We start from the raw sequence: 22,338 nt of genomic DNA, 5'->3' as shown, positions 1-22,338 counted from the left end.
AAGAAATGGCATTTCATGAAAAAAAAAGCAGCTGGCTGAACTTGCAACTCAAGCAAGCGTAGGCATCCTCTGCTTGAAGACAGCCATGCTGCTCAGGAGGCAGACGAACACTGTGCCTTCTTCTCATTTTATTATACAGGACATAGAACATTAAAAATAACACGAGCTTCAGGGCAAAGATGTAATAAAACTGTGATTTTTGTTGCTTCATCAAGTGTCTGCAGATGAATCTGGCATTTTTTAAGAAGAAACTTAGAGTATGCATTGGTAAACAGTACAGTGAGCACCCGTCATGTTACTGTCACTGCTGGGATTCGTGCTAAGGCCCAGCAGTCTCACTCACCATTGCTTTTGCTCTGACAGTGCAAATATCAACAGCATGAGAAAGGCAAACAGCATCTTAGCATTGTCAGAAAAATGATTTTCTTCTTACAAATCACCTAAAATGGTCTCAGGGATCCCTAGAGGTCTGTGAGCTACATTTTGAAAATATCTAATATGGTGCTAAAAATGTAGTTTATTTCTAATGTTTGACCATTACAAATGATGCATCAAATGAGCTTCTTTATACACTGGACTTTGTCTGATTTTAAGATTTTTTTTTCAAGAAAAATTTCCAAAAGTATGACCATCGGATAAATAGATATAATATTTTAATGTAATTTTCAGGAGACTTTAATTTAAACAAAGGCCATTTGAATCATTAACTTTTATTCTTTAAATTTGCCAGACCGATATAAATCAGTGTATTCATCTTGATCCTTTTGAAGTGACAGAAACCAACTCAAACTAGCTTATGCCTAAAAGAATAATTTATTGTCTCTTGTAAACAATACACCTATGATTTTAGAAAATAGTTCAATCGAATAATTTTGCCTGCAGGAGCTTCTTTTCTTCTAAATACCTATCATACAGTGTAAAACTTGTCATCTCTTTTGTAACTACTCGCAAACAAAAGAAGGAAAATATTATTCTATGTGGTATTTCATCGTAATTGTCTGGAGAGAAATAGCAGTTGTTGGGATTTGGGGCTTGCAAAATTTATTAGAGTGGTCAGGAAAGGCTGCCTTGAAAACGTGAGATTCTAAGCAAAGAGGTGGAGAGGTTCAAGACAGCTCATGGCTATCTGGGGGAGGAACTTCCTAAGCAAAGAGAAAAAATAGAGCCACAGTATCTACAGTATGCCTGGCAAGTTCGAGGAATAATAGAGAGGCTGGTGTGGCGGGGACGAAGTGAACGAGAAAAAACTCAGAGGCCTCTGGTCAAAAGACGCAGAGCCTTTTCATGGGGGACTTACTAGATCAGGACTTGGGTTTTCAGGACATGGGATTTTCTGAGATGGGGGCTTTATTGGATGACTTTAAATAGAAAAGTCACATGGCCAGACTGAGGTTTTAAAAGGTTTTAAAAGGTTTTAGCCAGGCATGGTGGGACAAGCCTATAGTTCAGCTGCTCCAGAGGCTGAGATAGGAGAATACTTTGAGTCCAGTAGTTTGAGATTGTGGTGCACTATATTTCCACCTGTGAATAGCCACTGCACTCCAGTCTGGGCAACATAACGAGACCCCATCTTTAAAAAAAGAATAATAAGGATGCATCTGATTCCTGTGCTAAGAATGGTCTATGTGGGGAAAGGGGCAAGTAGAATGACCTGACGGAAAGTGAATCCAGGTGAGAGATGATGGCAGCTTGGACCAGGGGGAGAGCAAAGGAGTTGGTGGGTGGAAGACAGATTCTAGATCTATTTTGAAGGTCTATTCATTTGGTTTACCTGCTGGTTGGATACAAGTGTGAGAAAAATAAAGACATCAAGGACCAAGTCAGGCTTCTGGCCTGAGTAGCAGGAAGAATGACATTGCTTTCTCCTGAGTCAGCAGAAGATGCAGTGGAGAGGTTTGAGGAAGGCAATTAAGAGTCTAGTTATCGATGTGTTGAGGTTGAAATACACACTAAACAAATAAGTGGATGCTCTCAGGAGGAAATTAGATATGAGAGAGTAGAGTTCAGGAATCCGGGCTGCAGATCTGGTGACATCAGTGAATAGATGATGCTCAACACCACAGCCTGGATGGGACCCACAGGGGACTCTGTGTGCCACATTGCAGATTTTAACTTCGTGTGGACAGGCTTCTCCAGCCCTCAGTCAGGCTCACATTACAACCTTTCACCAAATATCTGAAGGTAAAGTCTGACAAAAATTCAAACAAGGACTGTGTGAAATGTAAGTTTTTCCCCTTTTTAGATTTCCCAGATTGGCACAGATCCATGTATTGACTATGACTCTATTGGTTGCAAGGTGTAAGAACCCAAATTACCCCTGCTTAAACAGCCAAGTGCAGAGGCGCACAACTGTAATCCCAGTTATTGGGAGGCCTAGGTGTGATGTGGTACACAGCTGTAGTTCCAGCTACTCCAGAGACTGAGACAAGAGGATGGCTTGAGGCCAGGAGTACGAGGCTGCGGTGAACTACTTCCAATACAGAGTAGTAATTATACACCATTCACAGTCTTAGCCTTTACTCAGATCTTAGAAGGTCTTAAACTAATTGACTTCTGAACATTTAAATTTACATTTTAAAATGTTTTAATCTCAACACTTTGGTAAACCGAGGCAGGAGGATGACTTGAGGCCAAGAGTTTGAGATCAACCTGGCCAACATGGCGAAACCCGGTCTCTACTAAAAATACAAAAATTAACCAAGCATGGTGGCACACATCTGTAATCCTAGCTACTCGGTTGGCTGAGGAGGGAGGATGGCTTGAACCCAGGAGGCAGAGGTTGCAGTGAGCCAATATAGCACCGCTGCATTCCAGCCTGGGTGACAGGGCAAGACTCTGTCTCAATCAATAAATAAAATGTTTTTAAATGAAATATTAATTTATTAATTAAATTATACTCCAATGGTCAGGATTGTGGTTCATCAAGGCTTTTTAAAAATTAACAACCTTTACCACTTTCAATTATGGGGCATTAGGGGTGGAAGATAATAAATCAGCAAATTTTAGGAAAAGACTTAGAATTTTGGCTTTTCCTGTGGATTAGAATTGAAAGAAGCTTTCTTATTTTGTTCATATAAATGCAGCTCCACTACCTTTCCTTGGAGATCACACAGTGAATATTTCACCCAGCTAATTTTAGAAGAACAAACCTGAAGCCTCAGAAATTGGCTTCCTTGGGAAGTGAAAGTGGCCCACTTGATCCCAGCAATAACACTGCCAACAGTGAAACCAAATTATTGTATCTTATCTCCAGGAGGTTTGGTTTTTTAAAAAACAAAATACTGGGTATAGCAGAAAGTGTGTGCATATAGGTTTAGATGATATTTGGAAACAGCGCTATTTCTTCATCATGTATTTTTTTGGTAATAGAACCCTTCTGCTTATTTTCGGCATATGCCTGGAATAATTGTTTTTTTAATTTCAAAGATTGATATAAATAATATGCTTATTATTGATGGTGGTTAAGGCTCAAGCAGTTCTGAAATGCATGTAACTATGCAGAAGTGCAAGTTTGCTGCCTTCAAGCATACAGGCACAAGTAAAAGTCAGAGTTCCTTCTTTCACTTGGTTTCAATTTAACAAGCAGTTTTATATTTAACACATTTTCAAGCTTTGTCTTTCCCATTTTAGGTGCCACATTGAGCTTAAACGGTGCCTAATTGAGTGTTCTAATTGCTGGGGATCAACACTGCCAGGAAAGTTAATTGGCTGCTGGATAAAAATGTCACCTTCTATTTATATTTATATAAAACTTTATAGTTTACAGAACACTTTCATCTGTGTACCTTAAAACTCACAGTGACTCTGTCATGTAGACAAAGCGTAATCAGGGAGGTAACAAGAGAGATGACACTGCGCACAGTCGTCCAGTAATGCATTCAAGACTCAGGCTCAGATGCTCTGATTCCAACACAACCCCATGGTGATGCTCAGAGGAGTAATTTGTATTGCAGTGGAAAGCCAGGGTAGGCGTGGGGAGAAATGACTACAAAGAACCCAGCAATAAAGTTATTTAAAAAGTCAAGAAAGACAACGTGTTAAAATATAGGGCAAAAGATATTGAGGGACTAATTTAAGAGAGAGAGAATTTGTTAAATTGGAGAGAGAAAAAGGAGAGAAAGGATTTGGTGAAAGAGGGCAGGTCAGAATGAGCGATGACTCCAGAAGGTCTTGCTTGGGTGATGGAGAGGCTGAGATGAGTGATGTGGCACCTCAGTGGCCTGGCGAAAGCCTTAGGATGGCAGGGTTGGTCTAAAGTGCCTGTGGGTCACCATTCTGCCTTCAGACCATGTAGATTAAAAAAAAAAAAAAGACTAAAATTTGTAGAGAAAGATAGTTAAAATTACAGATAAATAAATGTTGAAGAATCACCAAGCTCTGAGTTATATTTTATGAGGATTTTTAGACGTTAATGTTTGCCAATAATGAGATGAAATGGCCATGCTAGGAATGCAGAGAACAACCAGAAACATTCGCTTTTACATGCTTCATTCCTTTTCTGTATTTGTGACAATTTCCCATTTTAATTTACCACTTTTTTTTTTTTCTCACCATGTCCTCCTTCAGATTGAAGGGAGAATGAGATGTCACTGCCAGGGTTTCCAGCACCTGTGTTGGTGGGACTTTGCATACTGTAGCCCAACAGGGACACCATTCTGCGCATTTTGACATTAAAATCCTGCTTCCACTGCAACTTTTTGTCCTATGCTACGTCTCATCTGTCACCTTAACGTCTTGCTGTATTGCTGTTGGTGCAAGTGGGGAAATGAACGCTGAGTTAAAAATAGTGCTGCGAGTTTGTCTGCTCGCCTCCTACGCAAGGAGAGCGAGCGGCTGGGGAGGCCGGCTTCTAATGACATCATTCTTCAAGGGCTGACAACAAATGTCATCTGGCCCGGGTGGAGGGACAGCTTTGTGCACAGAAGCACTCTTGGCAGTGTCCCCAGTCCCGCTTTCAGACCTTTGCTCATTTGCTGTTCCAACCAGGGCACCGTTAACTTCCACCGAATTCCAAACCCGACTCTGTCGCAAGGAAGCATCTTTCATTCTTTATCTGTCACCTTCTTCCACTTTCTCCTGCTATCGCTCTAGATACTGGAGTCATTTACAGTATTGTTTTTGGAAATGACAGCATTTGGAGGTTACTTTTCTATTTTAGTTCCTCATTAAAATTGAGCAATGGTTAACTTAGGGTCCGGTTTGCTGGGGTCTTTTGTGTGTGGCCATACGTTGCAGTCATCCACAACTTTTTCGTATTTATTTTTCAACAACTATGAATAATACAGAAGAAATATGGACCTGGGAAAAAATAGAAAGGTGATGTATTAAATGTATAAATCTTTTATGTTAATTTATTATTTTGAAGTGGGAACTTTCACCGTCCTCCCTTTTTAAATGATGCAAGAAAGCACTCGTGCTTAAAAGTACTTAAATGGATGCATTTATTCAGCTAAACCGGGGATTTTTGCTCTCAAGTGTCTGTCGAAGAGAGGTCGGATAAGAAAATCGAGCGCAGACTCAGCCTCTATACTTTCCTTTATACAGGTTTGTCCTGGAGATAGAATGACTTAAAATTCCTCTATTCTAGAAATTGAAGCAGGTATCTTTCTTCAAAATATATAGCATTTTATTAAGTGTTTTATAAGCAATATCTCAAATTACTTTACCCTAATTAAAGAGAAAAAAAGAATAATATGTAAGATTGGTTTCAATAGCAGAGAATGCTATCTACCTATATATGTACAATACATATTTATTATACGTAAGTATATGCATACAATAAATATATTTCATATATTGCATATATTATATAGTGATTTTAAATATATATGATATTTTACATTTTAAATAAAATATGCATTTACATTTTAAATAAAATGATATGTATTTACTATGTACAGTATAATGTTTTGAAATATATATCCATTGTGGAATGACTAAATCTGATTAACATATACGTGGTCTCACATAGTTATCATGTTTGTGGTGAGAACACTTTGCATTCACTGTCAGCATTTTTCAAGCATACAATGGGTTATTAACTACAGTCACCGTGTCGTACAATAGATCTCTTGGACATTCTCCTCCTGAAACTTTGTGTCCTTTGACACATCTCCCCAATGACTCCAGCCCTTGGGAACCACCATTCTCCTTTCTACTTCTATAAAATCAACCTTCTTAGATTGCTCATATGAGTGAGATGATGTGGTATTTACCTCTGTGTGCTTGACTTACTTCACTTAATATAATGTCCTCCAGGTCCATCCATATTGTCGCAAATGCCTACGGTTCACTCTTTCTTAAGGCTGAATAGCCTTAAGGCTGAAGGTCTTTAGTTTGTCTTATTTTACCTTGTCTCTCTTTTTGGTAATCATTGTGTATGTATACCACATATTTTTTAATCCATTCATCTTCTGGTGACCACTTAGGCACTTGATTCCATGTCTTGGCTATTGTAAACAATGCCACAGTGAACATGTGGAAAAAAGAGAAGCTTTGTACTGTATTGGTAGGAATGCAAGTTATTATACTCACCATGGAAAACAGTATGGCGGTTCCTCAAAACATTAAAAATAGAACCACCATATTATGTAGCAATCCCATTACTGGGTACATATGGAAAGAATATAAAATCAGTTCTTTGAAGCGATTTCTACACTCCCATGTTCACTGTGGCATTTCAAATCTATGTCTAGAGAAAAATAGATACTTGAAACATTTTTCACTTTTGTATGATTTGGGCCATTACAAATATGTCCAAGACACAGCTGTTTAAGGAAACCTTAATGATAGATCCTAAAAGTCATCTCTACCACACTGCAAGGACAATGCCTTGTCCTTCCCTGTCCTTCCCACCCAGAAGGCAGAGCCAAAGAATTCCCTGCTGGCTCACTCTTGCCTTTACCCCCTAGGTCAATGTCAGTTATTATCAGTTCATACTGAACCCCACAGGGAGCTTGGAATGAGAGGCTAAGAAGGGAAACTAACGGAATCTAAGTTGATGTGACCTGTGCAGCCTCTGGTTTCTTTTAGTACCCACCAGCTCCAGCAATATTCTTATTAGTCCCTCATCATATGTCTCTGCATCTTGGCCTCATCTTCTTCCTCCTAAAGCAGGTGCAGGTCCCAGGACCAGCAGCCTAAGTCACGGTGATCTAGATGCAGCTCTGGCTGCTGCTGGTTGGAAGTCCCTGATCTCAGAGAGAAAAACTCACATAGCAACTCAGAGTTGACAAGAGGGTCATATCTGAATAAGCAAGGCCAGATGCTGGCTCAAGGTCCCCAACTGGCCCTGCCAGCAGAGGGGAGAGTTGGCATGGTAGTGAGAAGTCCTGAGCCCCTTGGCTAATAAGACTATGAAGAGGAGATTCACTCTTGTTCCTCCCATGTGGTCATTATTAAGTCCTGGAAGTGTCTGCCTGATCCTCTTTTCTAAGTCATTAAGTTCAGGGTTGTCTGAAGTTGAGTGTGAACACATGTTCATCATCACCTCTGAAAGTTGTTTTTTCTGAGAAACATTATTTAATCAAAATGAACAAGGTGGCCGGGAGTGGTGGCTCATGACTGTAATCCCAGCATTTTGGGAGGCCCAGGCGGGTGGATCACCTGAGATCAGGAGTTCGAGACCAGTTTGGCCAACATAGTGAAACCCCCATCTCCACTAAAAATACAAAAAAAGTTAGTTGGGCATGGGATTACACCTGTAATCCCAGCTACTTGGAAGGCTGAGGCAGGAGAATTGCTTGAACCCGAGAGGTGGAGTTTGCAGTGAGTTGAGTTCATGCCACTGCACTCCAGCCTGGGCAACAAGAGCAAAAACTTTGTCTGGGAAAAAAAAAAAAAAAAGAACAAGGCACTATTTATCCCACTAGTTGTGAGAAATAAAAAAGATAAACTTGATACATCTCCTGCCCTCCTGGGTCACTCTACTTAAGAAAATGGACATGTCCATAAATCACTATACTCACTTGAGTCATAAATGTGATAAATTCCATACTCTTTTGAACAAGAGTAGAGCAACTATTTACTTGTGTTGTATGTACATTGTGGAGACCTATCTCAGACTGGGTAAGTAATCTAAAATTTAGGAAAGCTAAACAATGTTGTAAAGTAACAGAATTGCCCACATAACCGGTCTTATGGGTGAGGAGATCATGAAGGCATACCCTGAACTAGAAAATCCCACAGACTCAGAGCCTCATCATTTTGGAGTCATAGCTTACACTGAAATGAACAGTAAATAGCCCTTTGGCTGTATGGAAGAGCTACTTTCTGTCCATTTCAATGCAAGCTGATAATGAACTGTATTTCATTATCACCTTGTTACACATGAACAGATAGAATCACAGAGTTAAAGATAACACTGGATCAAGATAACACTGCTAATCACCCAAATTGATGAGCACCCCACCCATGATTTTATCAACATAGTATACTCTTCTTCTCTAGGAGAAATCAAAATATTTCCCTCCATGAAGAAGAATATACAATTAATTTTTAAGAGACAAGGTACAGAAATATATTAGTCTGATCTAATATTCTTGTTAAGGGTTTAGAGAGAATAAGAGTCAAAATTGACATTTGTCAGTATTCAACGGCTCTGAGCTGCCTGGACAAAGGACCCTGCCGTTAAATAGAGTGAAATACACAAACCTGGTAATAAATGACCTTTATCAGATATTTACATATTTCTTATAGAAAGGGTATGTCAAAAATGGGGCATGTCATATTCAAGATTTCTGCTCCTATGGTAAACAAGCTTTTACTGTCAACAAGATTGAGAGAATTTACCTTATTTAGGCGATATCATGAATCGGGTAAAGTAATTAGTGTGTCTCAAACAGGAGGCTCAGCTTTCCCAAAATCATGAGAAGAGTTTTCTAATCACTGGGGTTACTTTGTGCCATCGATTTTATGTCTTAGGAATGTAAAATATAAGACTTCAGACACTTTAAAAATTTTTAAACATTTGTATGCAGCAGACTTGCAATTCACAGCTGATGCAAGCAAGGCAACTTAAGCAGGGAAGAAAGAATCGACGTGGTTGACAAATAGGTCCTGTGATTTAATTTATATTAACAATGATGTAATGAGCATACATACCAACGTACTGTGTCCTTACAAAATGTGGCAAGCAAAAAAAACACATAGCAAACCTAATTTCGACATTCTTCTAGGTAAAGGGCTTTTCCCTCTAACTAAACTTTTTTTTATTTTTATTTTAACCATTTTGCAAAGGCTTTTTCTTTTGTAGACATGTTTTAAAATATTTTAAATGTATCTTTTTTATGTCATATGTTAGCCATGACTTATAATTCAGAATTCTAATTACGTATGATGATTTTGTATTAAATTACAAAAAAGCTGACTCCTAAGGCCAATGTGCTCCCAAACGAGATGTCATCCAGCTACTGTGTGTGTCGCGTTTCTGTGTCTGTTCTCTATAGTTGACTTTTAGTTTCTCATCCATCTTCTTTTGCTTGCCAACTGCGGCTTCTTACTAAGCCCTCTTCGATATGCCTGAACTCCCAGAATCTGATTTAGGCCAAGAAATGAGATAACTGGGAGTACTGTAATGATTTAAAATAAAATGTTCAAAGCAAAGGATTATCCTCGGAGTGATATGTGTGAGATTTACTGCATTAGCTTTCTGACACTGGTTTTTCAGTGCTTTGGAAGTGTACTTCCTGATTTTCAGCCCTGTTGCTTTGTACTAAAGTAACAATAAAATTATTCTTTAAATACTATAAATAGATGAATTGCAAATATTTTGGAATTATGGAAAACATAGGGTTTTGGTTTTGGTTTTAATGCTGATTCTTCTATAGCTAATTCCTACCTCTGTTCTTGAAAAATTTGTATGTGCATGCGTTTCCTGTGTCCTTTAACTCTCTGATGCTCTAAAAGGACATTCTAATACTTCAAAATTATTTACAACCTACACTGTATATTATTTTCTTTTCTTTCTTTTTTTGAGACAGAATCTTGCTGTGTCACCCATGCTGGAGTGCAGTGGCATGACCTCAGCTCACTGCAACCTCTGCCTCCCGGGTTCAAGCAATTCTCCTGCTTCAGCCTCAGGTTCCTGCCACCAAGCTTGGCTAATTTTTTTGTATTTTTAGTAGAGATGTTGTTTCGCCATTTTGGCCAGGCTGCTCACGAACTCCTGACCTCAGGTGCTACATCTGCCTTGGCCTCCCAAAGTGCTGGGATTACAGGTGTGAGTCACCATGCCCGGCCTTATTATTAAATAGCTAGGTTAAAAAATATGCTATGTCTTACCTTTCTTTCTTGGAGAATGGAAAGTTAGTCCTTATGTATTCCTTCTCCCTGTTGTAACTGATAGAGAAAATTAGCTCAGTAATTTTTCAACTTGTTTTTCCTCATCTTAAAGGCTTGTGAAATAGAACAAATGCTAAGAAACTTATTCAGGTGCATGACTAAGTTTGTTAATTGCTGTTAACTTATTCAGAATTCAAGGCAGCACTCTATTTTATAAATAAGGAAACTGAGACCCTGAGAGGGCTTAAGTAACTGTAGTAAGTAGCATAGCTGAACTTAAACCAAAGTAGTCTGGCTCCAAATTTCTTATCTTAGAAAAATTGTCTGTAATTCAGATGGCAAAGCACCAAGCCAGGCTTTGTCTGAGTATGCTGACAACCAGGTTTTTGTGTCCAAGAAATCAAAGGAGAAGAAGTGTCATTATTTTCTTTAATGAAGCATGGCAATTTAGTATTAATAATATTTACATGTATAGTGAACATTTATGCCACTTGGGGGCAAGATTCAAAGAAATACAAGCACCTTTGGTACAACATGATATTTTTTCTAGCACATTCCAACTGAGAACATTCACACCTTAATCTGACCCGATTCTCTCAACCAGCACCAGGTAGAACCTCATCCTGAGACCTTTTTCTGTTAGCATCAGTTCAGCTCATTTCAGTCTCAAAGCTCTAACTTTACGTGGAGAATCTACAGCAGTTTTGACATTGAGTGTGCTTGTCGGTACCTTTGGCCATTTTAAAAAATTAATTGCCCTGGTAAGAGCTAACTTGAGCTACCTACTCTTCTAACTCTGGCTGTATTTGCAGTTCTGAGTTCTAACTCTCAACTGCTTTTGAAAGCAGACAACAGTCATAGTGATCATGTGAAATGAGAAGCACCATTGCTGTACTTCCTTGCTGTCTGCTGCCTATGCGTGAAAGCTCTGCTGGCAGAGGCTGATGGGTTATCCTTATTACTGTGTGCCCAGCACATTCAGTGCCGCCACACACATCCCACGTGCTCAATAAACATGACTTGATTGAATGAACAAATAAATAAAAGAATGGTTTTCTATTAACATTTCTCAGCCGGATCCCTTACCTTTCCCTGAAGCTGATAGTTGAAATGGACTTAAAATTGATGAATAAACTGCAGACATGTTTAATAACTTCATTAGGAAAAACCCCTAATATAACAATTGGTTTATATTAGATTATCACATGATTACTCATCTTAGTTTGTACTCTTAGTCATTGCCAAGCTCCTGCATAAAACTAAACATTTTTTCTTTAAAAGAATGTATGCAAAACACACAAAAAGGCTTACATTGCAGGCTCTGATATTAGCCATATTGACATGCTTTAAGGCCTCCTAGAACAGTTAACTAGTTCTAAGACCAAAAGGGCAAGGTAACATCTTTGAGTATCACTTTTCCCAGCTGCAAAGTAAGGCAATAAGTAACTAATCCATAAGGCTGACGAAAGAGCATATCACCTTGCTCATGATCTGTAACTAACACGTAACCAGGTAGGATTCAAATGTGGTTCCTCTGACTCCATTTTTACTATTTCAGGATGCTACTACCCTATGAAATTATCTAGGAGGGCACTGAGGAAGAGTGCTCCTGAGGCAAGATGGACAAATAGGCATCACTCAGAGAAACTGAATCAGGAAAGAGCTTTCCAGGCTGAGTTTGCTTGCAATGTCCATGGTGGGCCAGGCTGAAGACTATAACTGGACCTCCTTAGCAACCCATCAACAACTCCAATAACTTGCCATGGACCAGTTCATAATTAAAAGTTACACACATAAAATGTGGAAAACTAAGCGAGGCAAAGTAAAGACGTAGTTATTCTAATATGAAATAAGTATTTATAGCTAATGGTTGTTATTAGTTGGACATAAAAAAGAACTTCAGTAAAATTGGAATATTTATTTTACTTTTATTTATTTATTTATTTATTTAGACACAGGGTCTTACTCTGTCACCCAGGTTGGAGTGCAGTGGCACCATCATAACGCACTTCAGCCTCGAACTCTTGGGCTCAAGGGATCTTCCCACCTTGACCTCCTCAGTAGCAGGGACCAGAGGTGCACACCACCGTACCTGGCTAACTTAAAAAAAAAATTAGTAGAGGTGGGGGTCTCATTAATTTGCTTATGCTTAGGCAGGTTTAAACTCCTGGCCTCAGGTGATCCTCCCACCTCAGCCTCCCAAATTGCTGGGATTACAGGTGTGAGTCACTATATCCAGCCAAAATTGGAGTCTCTGCTTCTTCAGTGGATTTAGAATATGCCTATTTACAAGGCATGGAACAATTAGAAGGGGCAACAGTAATCTTAGTGCCATAGTAGCAAAGAAGGAAAGAAACCTCCTTGTGTATACATCATTTAAAAAAGCTTTGAAGGAAAACCAAGCCTAAATCCCTCTTTCACACTGTTTACACTACAGGATACAGTCTGAAATGTTTTCATTCAAAAATAGTTATTAAATTTAAAAAGTTTGTTGAACAAAATTAGGTTTAGTAACTTGAAGTACAAATTGAACCATGCTCTTTATTTAAAATGATGAGAAAATTCAAATAATAGAAGCATAATTTCAAATTTGCTACTGTTCCTGTATTTCTATGCTATTATCTACGATCGTCTCTACTACTCTTTCAGTGTCACGTACAGGGTTAAAGGAAAAGCAAATGTAAAATAAGCACGGTTTGTTATTATCTTTCCTCTTTTATTTATTTTTTCTTTCAGTTCCACCTTTCATACAACCCTTTGAGTTCCCAAGATTCTCCATTGGGCAGCGGGTCTTCATCCCATGTGTTGTGGTCTCAGGGGACTTACCCATCACGATCACCTGGCAGAAGGACGGCCGGCCAATCCCTGGGAGCCTTGGGGTAACCATTGACAACATTGACTTCACAAGCTCCTTGAGGATTTCCAATCTCTCCCTGATGCACAATGGGAATTACACCTGCATAGCCCGAAATGAGGCTGCAGCTGTGGAGCACCAAAGCCAGCTGATTGTGAGAGGTGAGCAGAGGAACATGAGCCATGTGGCAGCTGTAGAGCTGATTTAACAATGTTTTAAGATGATGGGGCTTGAACTACTGTGAAAATAACTAGAACTCAGAAATTCGGTCTTATCCCACTAAAAAAATACAACTCTAGAACCTAACCATGAATTCCCCTGAACTCCAAGATAAGGTTTTATTTACCTAAAATATGTTTTAAATAATTAACAGCTATGAAGGTGGGAGCCCTAAGAGTTACTTCATGAAATGAGGCTTCTGTATGCTAACTCAGTGAGTTTTGAGGACTAAAGTCCAGGAGCTTTTGCTTTATTGAATTCATGTAATACTTTTTATAATATCGCTTATCATTTCCATAAACGGCTTTTAAAAAAATATGTGTCAAAGCTATATATCAAAGTTTTTCTAAAGAGCCATGAAATCTCTTTTCATAACGTTTGTTTTAGTTTTAGAAATGTGGTTTTCTTTGCGCATCTATTCTATTTAGCATTAAATCTATCATTTTGGAAAGCCATAGCAACATTTTTAAATTAAGCAGAGTATGGGAGTATTTATTCAAAAAAACTAAAATAGGGTAGGCTAACTCGCAGAAAGCATTGGCAGTAATCTTACTGCATCTAAAATGTAAGCATCAGTCTCATTTTGAACTTCTATTCCAGTCACCAAATTCCCGTTAAGGCTCACACTCTTCATCTATGAAATAAGCTGCTAGTGTTCTCTGATGTCTATCAAACACAGACATTCTGTGATTTTTATGATTCTTCGAGAGTAGTGTACATTAATCTACCATTACAATATCCATCGACATTGCAAAAGTAACTGTATGAAGTTGAAGATTTATACTGTTGTGATTATTTACATTTTAAAATTCGCCAAATTGTGGTCTCAGAGAAGTTCTTAGGAGGGGAAGGTTTCTGTAATTTTTCAGGTAGTGGAGATGGCTCTTTCTTGAGCAGGAGATTCTCATGTCCTTCTTCAGTCCTTAATCCTTGTCTCCTTGATACCTCTTCTTCCTTTCTGACTGGGAAGAAATGCATTTTTTTTAATCTACTTGCCAGCAAAAGGAAGTGACACAGACTTGGAAGTCATAGGAGGAAACTAACTTTGTATTTCTAAAAGAAAAAATTCCCAGGTGAATAATTTGGAAAATATATATTCAGTTAGACACAAACTAAACACACTCATGACATTTTTCTCATTTCTGCCTTGCACTTTAGAGTGGAAGAATTGGGATACTTGATTTATTTCCCAAATGTTGACAGATGAATAGAAAAGGGGGGCAACCTAGCATCTGTTTCCCAAGCAGTTTCTTATAAACAGAGTTGACTCTTACCATGGTTGTGAAGGGCAAAGTGGTACATCAGCCTGCTTTCTCTGTAGTCTGCTCTGAAGGATCCAGGTCAGGAATCTGAAGTGTCAGATAAAAATGTACTGGCATGCTTTCTGTACACTTGCCCTTGCAGAAAAGGCAACCACAAGTTTTTAACCAAGGCAAAGGTCAGATGAGCTGAAACTGAGCCTCTATTTGGAATAACGTAGCTGATCATAATATGATTAATGTCTCCATGTGATTGTTCTTCAAATATGTTAAATAAGCTTTAGTGAAATTAATATTAAATCACCAGTGAGATAGTGCAGCCCAGAGGAAGAGAATGTGCTTCACAAACAGGTCAGTGTGATTGGAGGAACAGGCAGGGACAAAGTGCTGTGGGGCTGAGGTTCTCAATCCAGATGCTTCTGTAGAATCTCCTGGGAGGTTTAAGAAAATACTGAGGTGAATTTTTTGGTCCCAGCCTACACCAATTAAATCATAATCTTTGGGGGCTAAATCCATCTTCCAGCTCTGTGGAGAATTGTTCTTTCTTCCTCCTCCCCCAAAAAATCACTAGTTATTAATTCTCAAACTTTGTTATACATTCAGTTGCAAAGGGAGCTCTACAAAGGTCCTGATGTTCAGGCTGAAGTTTCTACTAATTAAATAACCATCTTTAGAGGTGGGACCCAGTCATCAATAATTTGTGAAATCCACAAGTTTGTTCTAATATGCAGCCAAGTCTCAGTCCCAGCCCCCTGAGTAATTAGAAAATGCAACCATTTTAGAAGTATGGATGATTTTTTTCCTAAATGTAAAGAGTTGGCGCTGTTGACTTTAACCACTGCAACACCATGGCCTGATTTATCTTTCTAGTTATCACACCAGTAGCTCTCTGAAGAATGGACTGAGCTAAAAAGCAAGAAGAGTAGTTAACAGGCTATCTCAGAAATTCAGGCAAAACAAAAATGCCTTGGATGAAGGTGATAATGTTAAGGTCATGAGAAGCAGTGGAATTTACAATCTATTTTGGTGGTAAAGCAAATAAAACATGCTTATGGAGTGAATGTTGCACATGAGATAAAGAGGAACCCTTAGTGGAATCATACTTTGCCTAATAACAAGGTGAATGAAAGTGTCTCCAGCAGAAGCAGAGAAGAAATGAGAAGAACAGTTTTGACAAGGGGAACAGTGGTCAATGACATGGGAGAAGTGACTGCCCCAGCAGTCACTAGGGGACACCAACATTTAAGGTACTAGAATAAGAGGAGGAGGAATCAGCAGACGAGACAAAGAGGGAGAAGGAGCAGCGTGTAAAGGAGGAGAATATCCAGTGGACTGTAGCACTCTAGAAGCAAAATTGGAAATAAATTGAGAAAGAGGGGTAATAAAGGGTATTGAATCCTGCTTAAAGTAGGAAAAGAGGAAAACCAAGCGTTGGTCACTGGTTTAGGAAGATAGATATTGTTTATGACCTTGATGGATATTTTTTATGACCTGGTGTCATTGCAGCGAGGGCCTGATTAGATGAGCTTCAGAAAAGAAAGAAGGTGAATGTGCAGGAGCTCAGAAAACACAACTATTTTTATATTTTTAGGAATTGTGCTATCATAGGAGGCAGTGAAATGGAGACAAAGTTGGAAGCGAACATGAGGCAAGGGCAGGTATTATTTTTAAGACTGGATGCTTTACAGTACACTTATCTGCTTATGAGAATGAGCCAGTAGAGAGGAAAAAATATTTGGCAACACCAAGAGGAGGTTATTACAGGATCAAAGTCCTTGAGTTAGTGAATGCAAAGTTCTTTTTACCAGTGCAGTAGTATGTTCAAAGTAGTATAATAAGAACCATGCTGTGAAGCTCCAGTAGGTAGCACCTACAGAAAGGATTGAAAATTATAGAAAGGTGGATGTTTTGGGTCAAAGAAGTGGAAAAGCAAAAATTATCTAATGGAACCATCACAGAGTAATAGGTGACACATTTATCTTCCACTACAAATCAACTATAAAATGGGAGTAATATATGTAAAGAACTGCTTTCAGGAACAAAAAGAAGTTCATGAAGTGAACTCCAAATTCAGCACAGATATGTGCTTGGAGTACTTTCTGCACATGACAGACAGTGCTCTAGAGCCCAGGTAAATCACAGTGATCTTGGCAGGTAGAGAAAACAGAGAGAGAAATTTTAAAATACTGAAATGATTACTGGGGTATTAAAGGACAAACTACTGGAGATTTGAGAGATGTTCAAAGAAAGATCTCTAGAAATCTGTACAGGGCTCCTTTGCAATTTCAGCTGAATACTGTTTAACATGTGCAGAATGCTAGCAGAAGTCACACGTTGCTTGGGAATGCTGGAGTTCTAACTAGCCAGAATAGGGGAATTCAGCTGCTGTCTCAGAAAGGCCACATACTAGGAATAGAGCTAATCGCACCCCAGAATAAGGGGTAGTGTAGGCCAGCCCTAACAAACCTGAGAAGATTTTTGACAAGATAAAACTGCTCCACTAGTAAGTTAATTGTGTGCAAGAACAACATTTGACATTAAACAGGAAGACAACAAAATCCAGACCCCCAACAGCACAGTGTACCCACGATGTACTGCATGCAATAAACGCAGGCACACCTCATTTTATCGCACTTTTCTTTTTTTTTGAGACAGAATCTCGCTCTGTTGCCCAGGCTGCAGTGCAATGGCCAGATCTCTGCTCACTGCAACTTCTGCCTCCTTGTTCAAGTGATTCTCCTGCCTCAGCTTCCTGAGTGGCTGGGATTACAGGCATGTGCCACCATTCCCAGCTAATTTTTATATTTTCAGTAGAGATGAGGTTTCATCATGTTGGCCAGGCTAGTCTTGAACTCCTGGCTTCAAGTGATCCACCCACCTTGGCCTTCCAAACTCCCAAAGATTACAGGAGTGAGCCACCATGCCTGACCACACTTTGCTTTATTGTGCTTCCCAGATATTGCATTCTTTTATGCAAATTGAAGGTTTGTGGCAATCTTGCATTGAGCAAGTCTATGGGGACCATTATTTTCCAACAGTATGTGTTCACTTTGTGTCTGTATGTCACGTTTTGGTAATTCTTGTAACACTTCAAACTTTTATTATCATTATTATTATGTCTGCTAGGGTGATTGGTAATCAGTAATCTCTGATGTTACTATAATAATGTTACTATTATAATTGTTTAGTAGCCATATGAGATGGCAAACTTACTTGATAAATGTTGTGTTTGTTCTGACCACTACCACTCAACCATTTTCTAGTCTCCATTTCTCAGCTTCCCTATTTCCTGAGACACAACAATATTAAAATTAGGCCAGTGAATAGCCCCATAACGGTCTCCAGTGTTCGAGTGAAAGGAAGAGTTTCACATCTCTCACTTTAAATCGAAAGATAGAAATAATTATATTCAGTGAAGAAGACATGGTGAAAGCCAAGATAGGCTGAAAGCTGGGCTGCTTATGCCAAATGGTCAGCCAAATTGTAAACGGAAAGGAAAAGTTCTTGAAGGAAATGAAAAATGTCACTCCAGTGAACACACAAATGGTAAAGTGAAACAGCCTCATTGCTAATATGGAGAATATTTAAGTGGTGTAGATAAAAAAAAGAAAAAGAAGAAACAAACAGTCACAACATTCCCTTAAGTTAAAGCTTGATCCAGGGCAAGGCCCAAACTCTTCTGTTCTATGAAGGTTGAGTGATGTGAGGAAGCTGGAGAAGAAAAGTTTCACATAGGTTCATTGTGAAACTTAGCACACTGTTTGGTAGCCTGGGTCACTGGAAGATTTGTAAATACTTGATCTGAGATAAATTAGCTGTTGTCATGAGGAAAATATAAGAAAACAAAAGCAAAACCTCAAAAGCAAAAATCTCTTAGCTGTTATGTATAAGCCAATAAGAGCCAAATCTCATAGCACTTATGACAGTGAATAGATTATTTCCCTGATAGCCTGCTCAGTGGAGTGACCTTGGCATTGATGAAGTCATTAGAAATAAAGCATTAGGCTTAATGACAGAGCACTCCTGCCCTTTGCTCCCTGTTGTGGTCTGTGCATCTCTCACAGGAAAGCACCATCACAACAGGTTCTATCTGTGATTCTAAAGGAGAGCTATTTTCTCACACTTTTTCATATCCTGTGATGGGTCTGTCGTTTCTGGCTTAACGGTGAACTGCCACATAGAGAAACAAACACATGCCTAAAAGGCCTACCATTGACAGGAGAAATGAAAACTATAAAAGGTTGCTATTTCATTGCTGTCTATTGATCCAATTTTTGATATCATTCTCATGCTGTGATGTTACTTCATTCTTACACAAAATATTTGTTAAACATCTATTTTATCACATGCGTTGTTCTGAGTGCCGAAGATAACATGGTGGTCAAAATAAAGACACTAAGTCTCTGCCCCATAAGGCTCAAATTCTAGTGGCGGGAAGAGATAATGAACAAACAGTGTCGGATATCCACAAGTACTATGAAAAGTAAACGTGTGGTGCATGGATTGAGACAGAAGGGGATGAAAATAGTGTTTTAGGTAGGCTGGGCAGGAGAAGGCTTTCTGGAGAGATCTTTGGGCAGAGACTTGACTAAAGTGAAGGCGTATATCCCAGGGAATTGTAGGAAGTGAGTTCCAAGCAGAGAGACCAGCAAGTCTGAAGACTGAGTCTGGAATGAGTTTTTTGTGTTCACAGCACAGCAAGAGGCCCAAGGTGCCTCCTGTTCAGTAAGAAAGGACCGAAAGTGCAAGGCAGAGAGATAAGCAGGTGTCAGACCGTCTATTTTCAGAGTGATGGGAAACCAATAGATTTAATTTTCAGTGTTGTAAATTAAATCTGACCTAGACTTAGGCCAAGTCCTATTTCAACTAAATGCCATCAAGTAGAGAATGGTGGTATTTATCCATGCACCCCCTTCCACCTCTACCAAATGGCTTTCAGTTCCCTTACCTTCATTAAAACTGGATTTCTGCCCAGGTTTACAGCTAGGGAAAACTAAATCCATTCTTTGGAAATATACAGCAACTTAGAAGCCATGACTTCCAAACATAAAATACTGGACTATGTTGAAACTAGAGAAATGCCTGTCTTATTATAACTATAGTATTCTTTCTTTAAAAATAAAACAACAGGAATAATCCCCCATACACACACATACAAAATAAACAGATCAAGCCAAAGACCACTGTATTTTAAACAATCCTCATTTTAGGCAATACCAGGAATAAACTTCCTCAAAGAAACCCATTTGAAACTTCAGATACCCTGAGCCTACGGGGATCTCATGACAAGATTTTGTTGTTTTAGAATATATATCAAATTGCTCTTTTGAAGGAGACAGGAGTGCTGGTTATGAGTACATAATCATGATTCAGAGAAATGTTTGGCAAGATTAGCCATATTGCCTCTTGGAGATGTGATATAATTATGTAGTTGAACCTATTCATCTCTTTAATCATTCCTCCTCCCCACTGGAAAAACCACTCTGTATTAGTCCATTTTCATGTTGCTGATAAAGACATAGCCAAGACTGGCAAATTTATAAGAAAAAGGGGATTATTGGACTCATAGTTCCACGTGGCTGAGAGGTGAAAGCCATGTCTTACATGGTGGCAGGCAAGAGAGAGCTTGTGCAGGGGAACTCCCCTTTATAAAACCATCAGATCTCATGAGACTTATTTACTGTCATGAGAACAGCACAGGAAACATCCACCCTCATGATTAAATTACATCCCACTGGATCTCTCCCACAACACATGGGAATTGTGGGAGCTACAATTTAAGATGAGATTTTGGTGCGGAGACTGCCAAACCATATTATGCTCTATTGGAAAACCAACTATATTTGCAAGCAGGCTCACCACAATATAGCAAATAATGGTTATACTAATAAAAGGAAATCAAAATATCATCTTTATAAAAGGAAACCAACAACTTTGGGGAATTACACACCCAGACAATATAGAATATTGGTGGTCTTTATGTTCTATAATAAGTTTTGGCCCAAAGGGCAACATTCCCAAAAGCTTCACATCCTTCCATCTCAGGTTCTGTTTCTTGTTGGACAGAATCCTCCTATGGAGCTGTCTTCTGCTGTCCCTCAGATGTCACTTCCATTGGGTCCATTCTAGTAGAAGACCTTGGGCTTTGGGGTCACCCTGATTTGAGTTATTAACTTAGTCATGCTCCATTTTGCTAGTCTATAAAACTGAAATAACAACATTCATTTATTCATGTGTGCTTGCAACAAATAGTTGCAGAGTGCTTTCTGTACTCCAGGTCTGTGCTATGGGCTGGGATACAATGGTCTGTGAGAAAGGAATGGTTCTTGTTGTCATAGCATCTACCGCCTAGTATGGGAGACAGGCAATAAAGCAGCAATCCAAACGAGTGTAATAAAGGTGTAAGTAATTAAGGTTCAGTACTTAATCTTATCCACAGCATCAGAAAAAAGGTACCTGTCTAAGTGAGTTCTAAGCTAGGATGCAAATAGTGAGTGGAAATTTATTAAACAAAGATATGAAGAAGTCTGTGTGAAGACCCAGCAGCAAGAACAGTCTTGGGGACTGGATAACAGACAGCGTTTTAGAATGGTTGAGGCAAAGCCTACAAGAAGAGAATGTCACGAAATGTAACTGGAAACCAGGGGCTCAAGTCATAAAAATCCTTTAAAATATCCCAAGAGTCTGGATTATACCAAAGGGCAATGGGAATATTGGATGCTTTTAAACAAGGAAGTCACATCGTCCAATTTGTGTCTTAGATCCTTTAGGTCACTATGTGAAGAATGAATTCAAGTGGGACAGTTGGTGGCAGGTAGACCAGTTGGGAGCTAAGAAATTCAAATAAGAGACAATATGGTCCTTGTCCTAGGTTGGGTTCCCTTGAAAGTAGAGTGTGAGGTACAGAATTGGCTGGCAGGTTATTTATTAGGGATGTCATTCCTGGATCCCAGAATGGAAAGAATAAAATCAGAAAGGGAGAAAAAAAAATCAATAAAAGTTGCTTTAATGAGCTGGTTGCTGCTATGGGCAACTGGAGCTCATTCCTACTGGGAGCCCTCTAAGGAATCACGTAGAACAGTGGTTCTTGAAGTGTGGTCTCTGTACCAGCAGCCTCAGCATCGCCCGGGAGCTCATTAGAAAGGCAGAATCTTGGATTCCACCCCAGACCTACTGAGTCAGAATCACTGGAGACAAGGTTCAGCAATGTGTGGTTTAATCAGCTCTTCAGAATCAGTGATTCTGATGCCCTCTAATGTTTGAGAAGTGTGGGCATAGAGCAGACCTCATAATTGCCCCACTGGATTGGAGGAAAGAGAGGCAGAGGCAGAGAATTTATACCCTGACTCCTGTCGCTCGGTAATGGACAATTGTTTTTCACATGTCAGGCTTGCACCAGTTAGGTGGCTAAAGGATCATGGCTTCAGAGAAGGCCTGAGACAGCAAAGAAAGGGACCCATGCCCTTAGTGCAGCATCCTGGCAAAGTGTGCGGAGGTGGAGCTGTCCGCCACAGAGGTGCTGAAGTCGAGTGGACAGAGGAGCTGTGGCCCTTTCCCACATAACCAGACTACTTACTGTGACTGGGGTGTGGTAGTAGAGATGAAAGAATCTGAGGTTACATTTTCAAGAAATAATCACCAGTGCCCGATAAAAAGAGATAAAAGAAGAGGATATGAAAGGAAATTCCGTTTATCTTTTTTTGAGGACCTTAATGGATGGTGGAC

At 39.3% G+C, this 22,338-nt stretch overlaps 1 protein-coding gene across 1 annotated transcript in view; it reads left to right on the top strand.

Moving 5' to 3' along the window:
• DSCAM (DS cell adhesion molecule) overlaps window positions 1–22,338 on the top strand; it is a 760,400-nt gene that overhangs the window by 472,505 nt on the left and 265,557 nt on the right. The window contains exon 9 of the mRNA XM_064380165.1: window positions 13,018–13,296. Within this exon, the coding sequence (XP_064236235.1) occupies window positions 13,018–13,296 (279 nt within the window). The remainder of the gene's footprint in view (window positions 1–13,017; window positions 13,297–22,338) is intronic.

The sequence above is a fragment of the Aotus nancymaae genome, unplaced genomic scaffold (assembly GCF_030222135.1).
Source record: "Aotus nancymaae isolate 86718 unplaced genomic scaffold, 86718_ANA_hifiasm-v0.15.2.pri h1tg000022l_1, whole genome shotgun sequence".
Classification (NCBI taxonomy): domain Eukaryota; kingdom Metazoa; phylum Chordata; class Mammalia; order Primates; family Aotidae; genus Aotus; species Aotus nancymaae.
The sequence above is the reverse complement of the archived record's forward strand: the minus strand, read 5'-3'. Positions and strand labels throughout refer to the sequence as shown.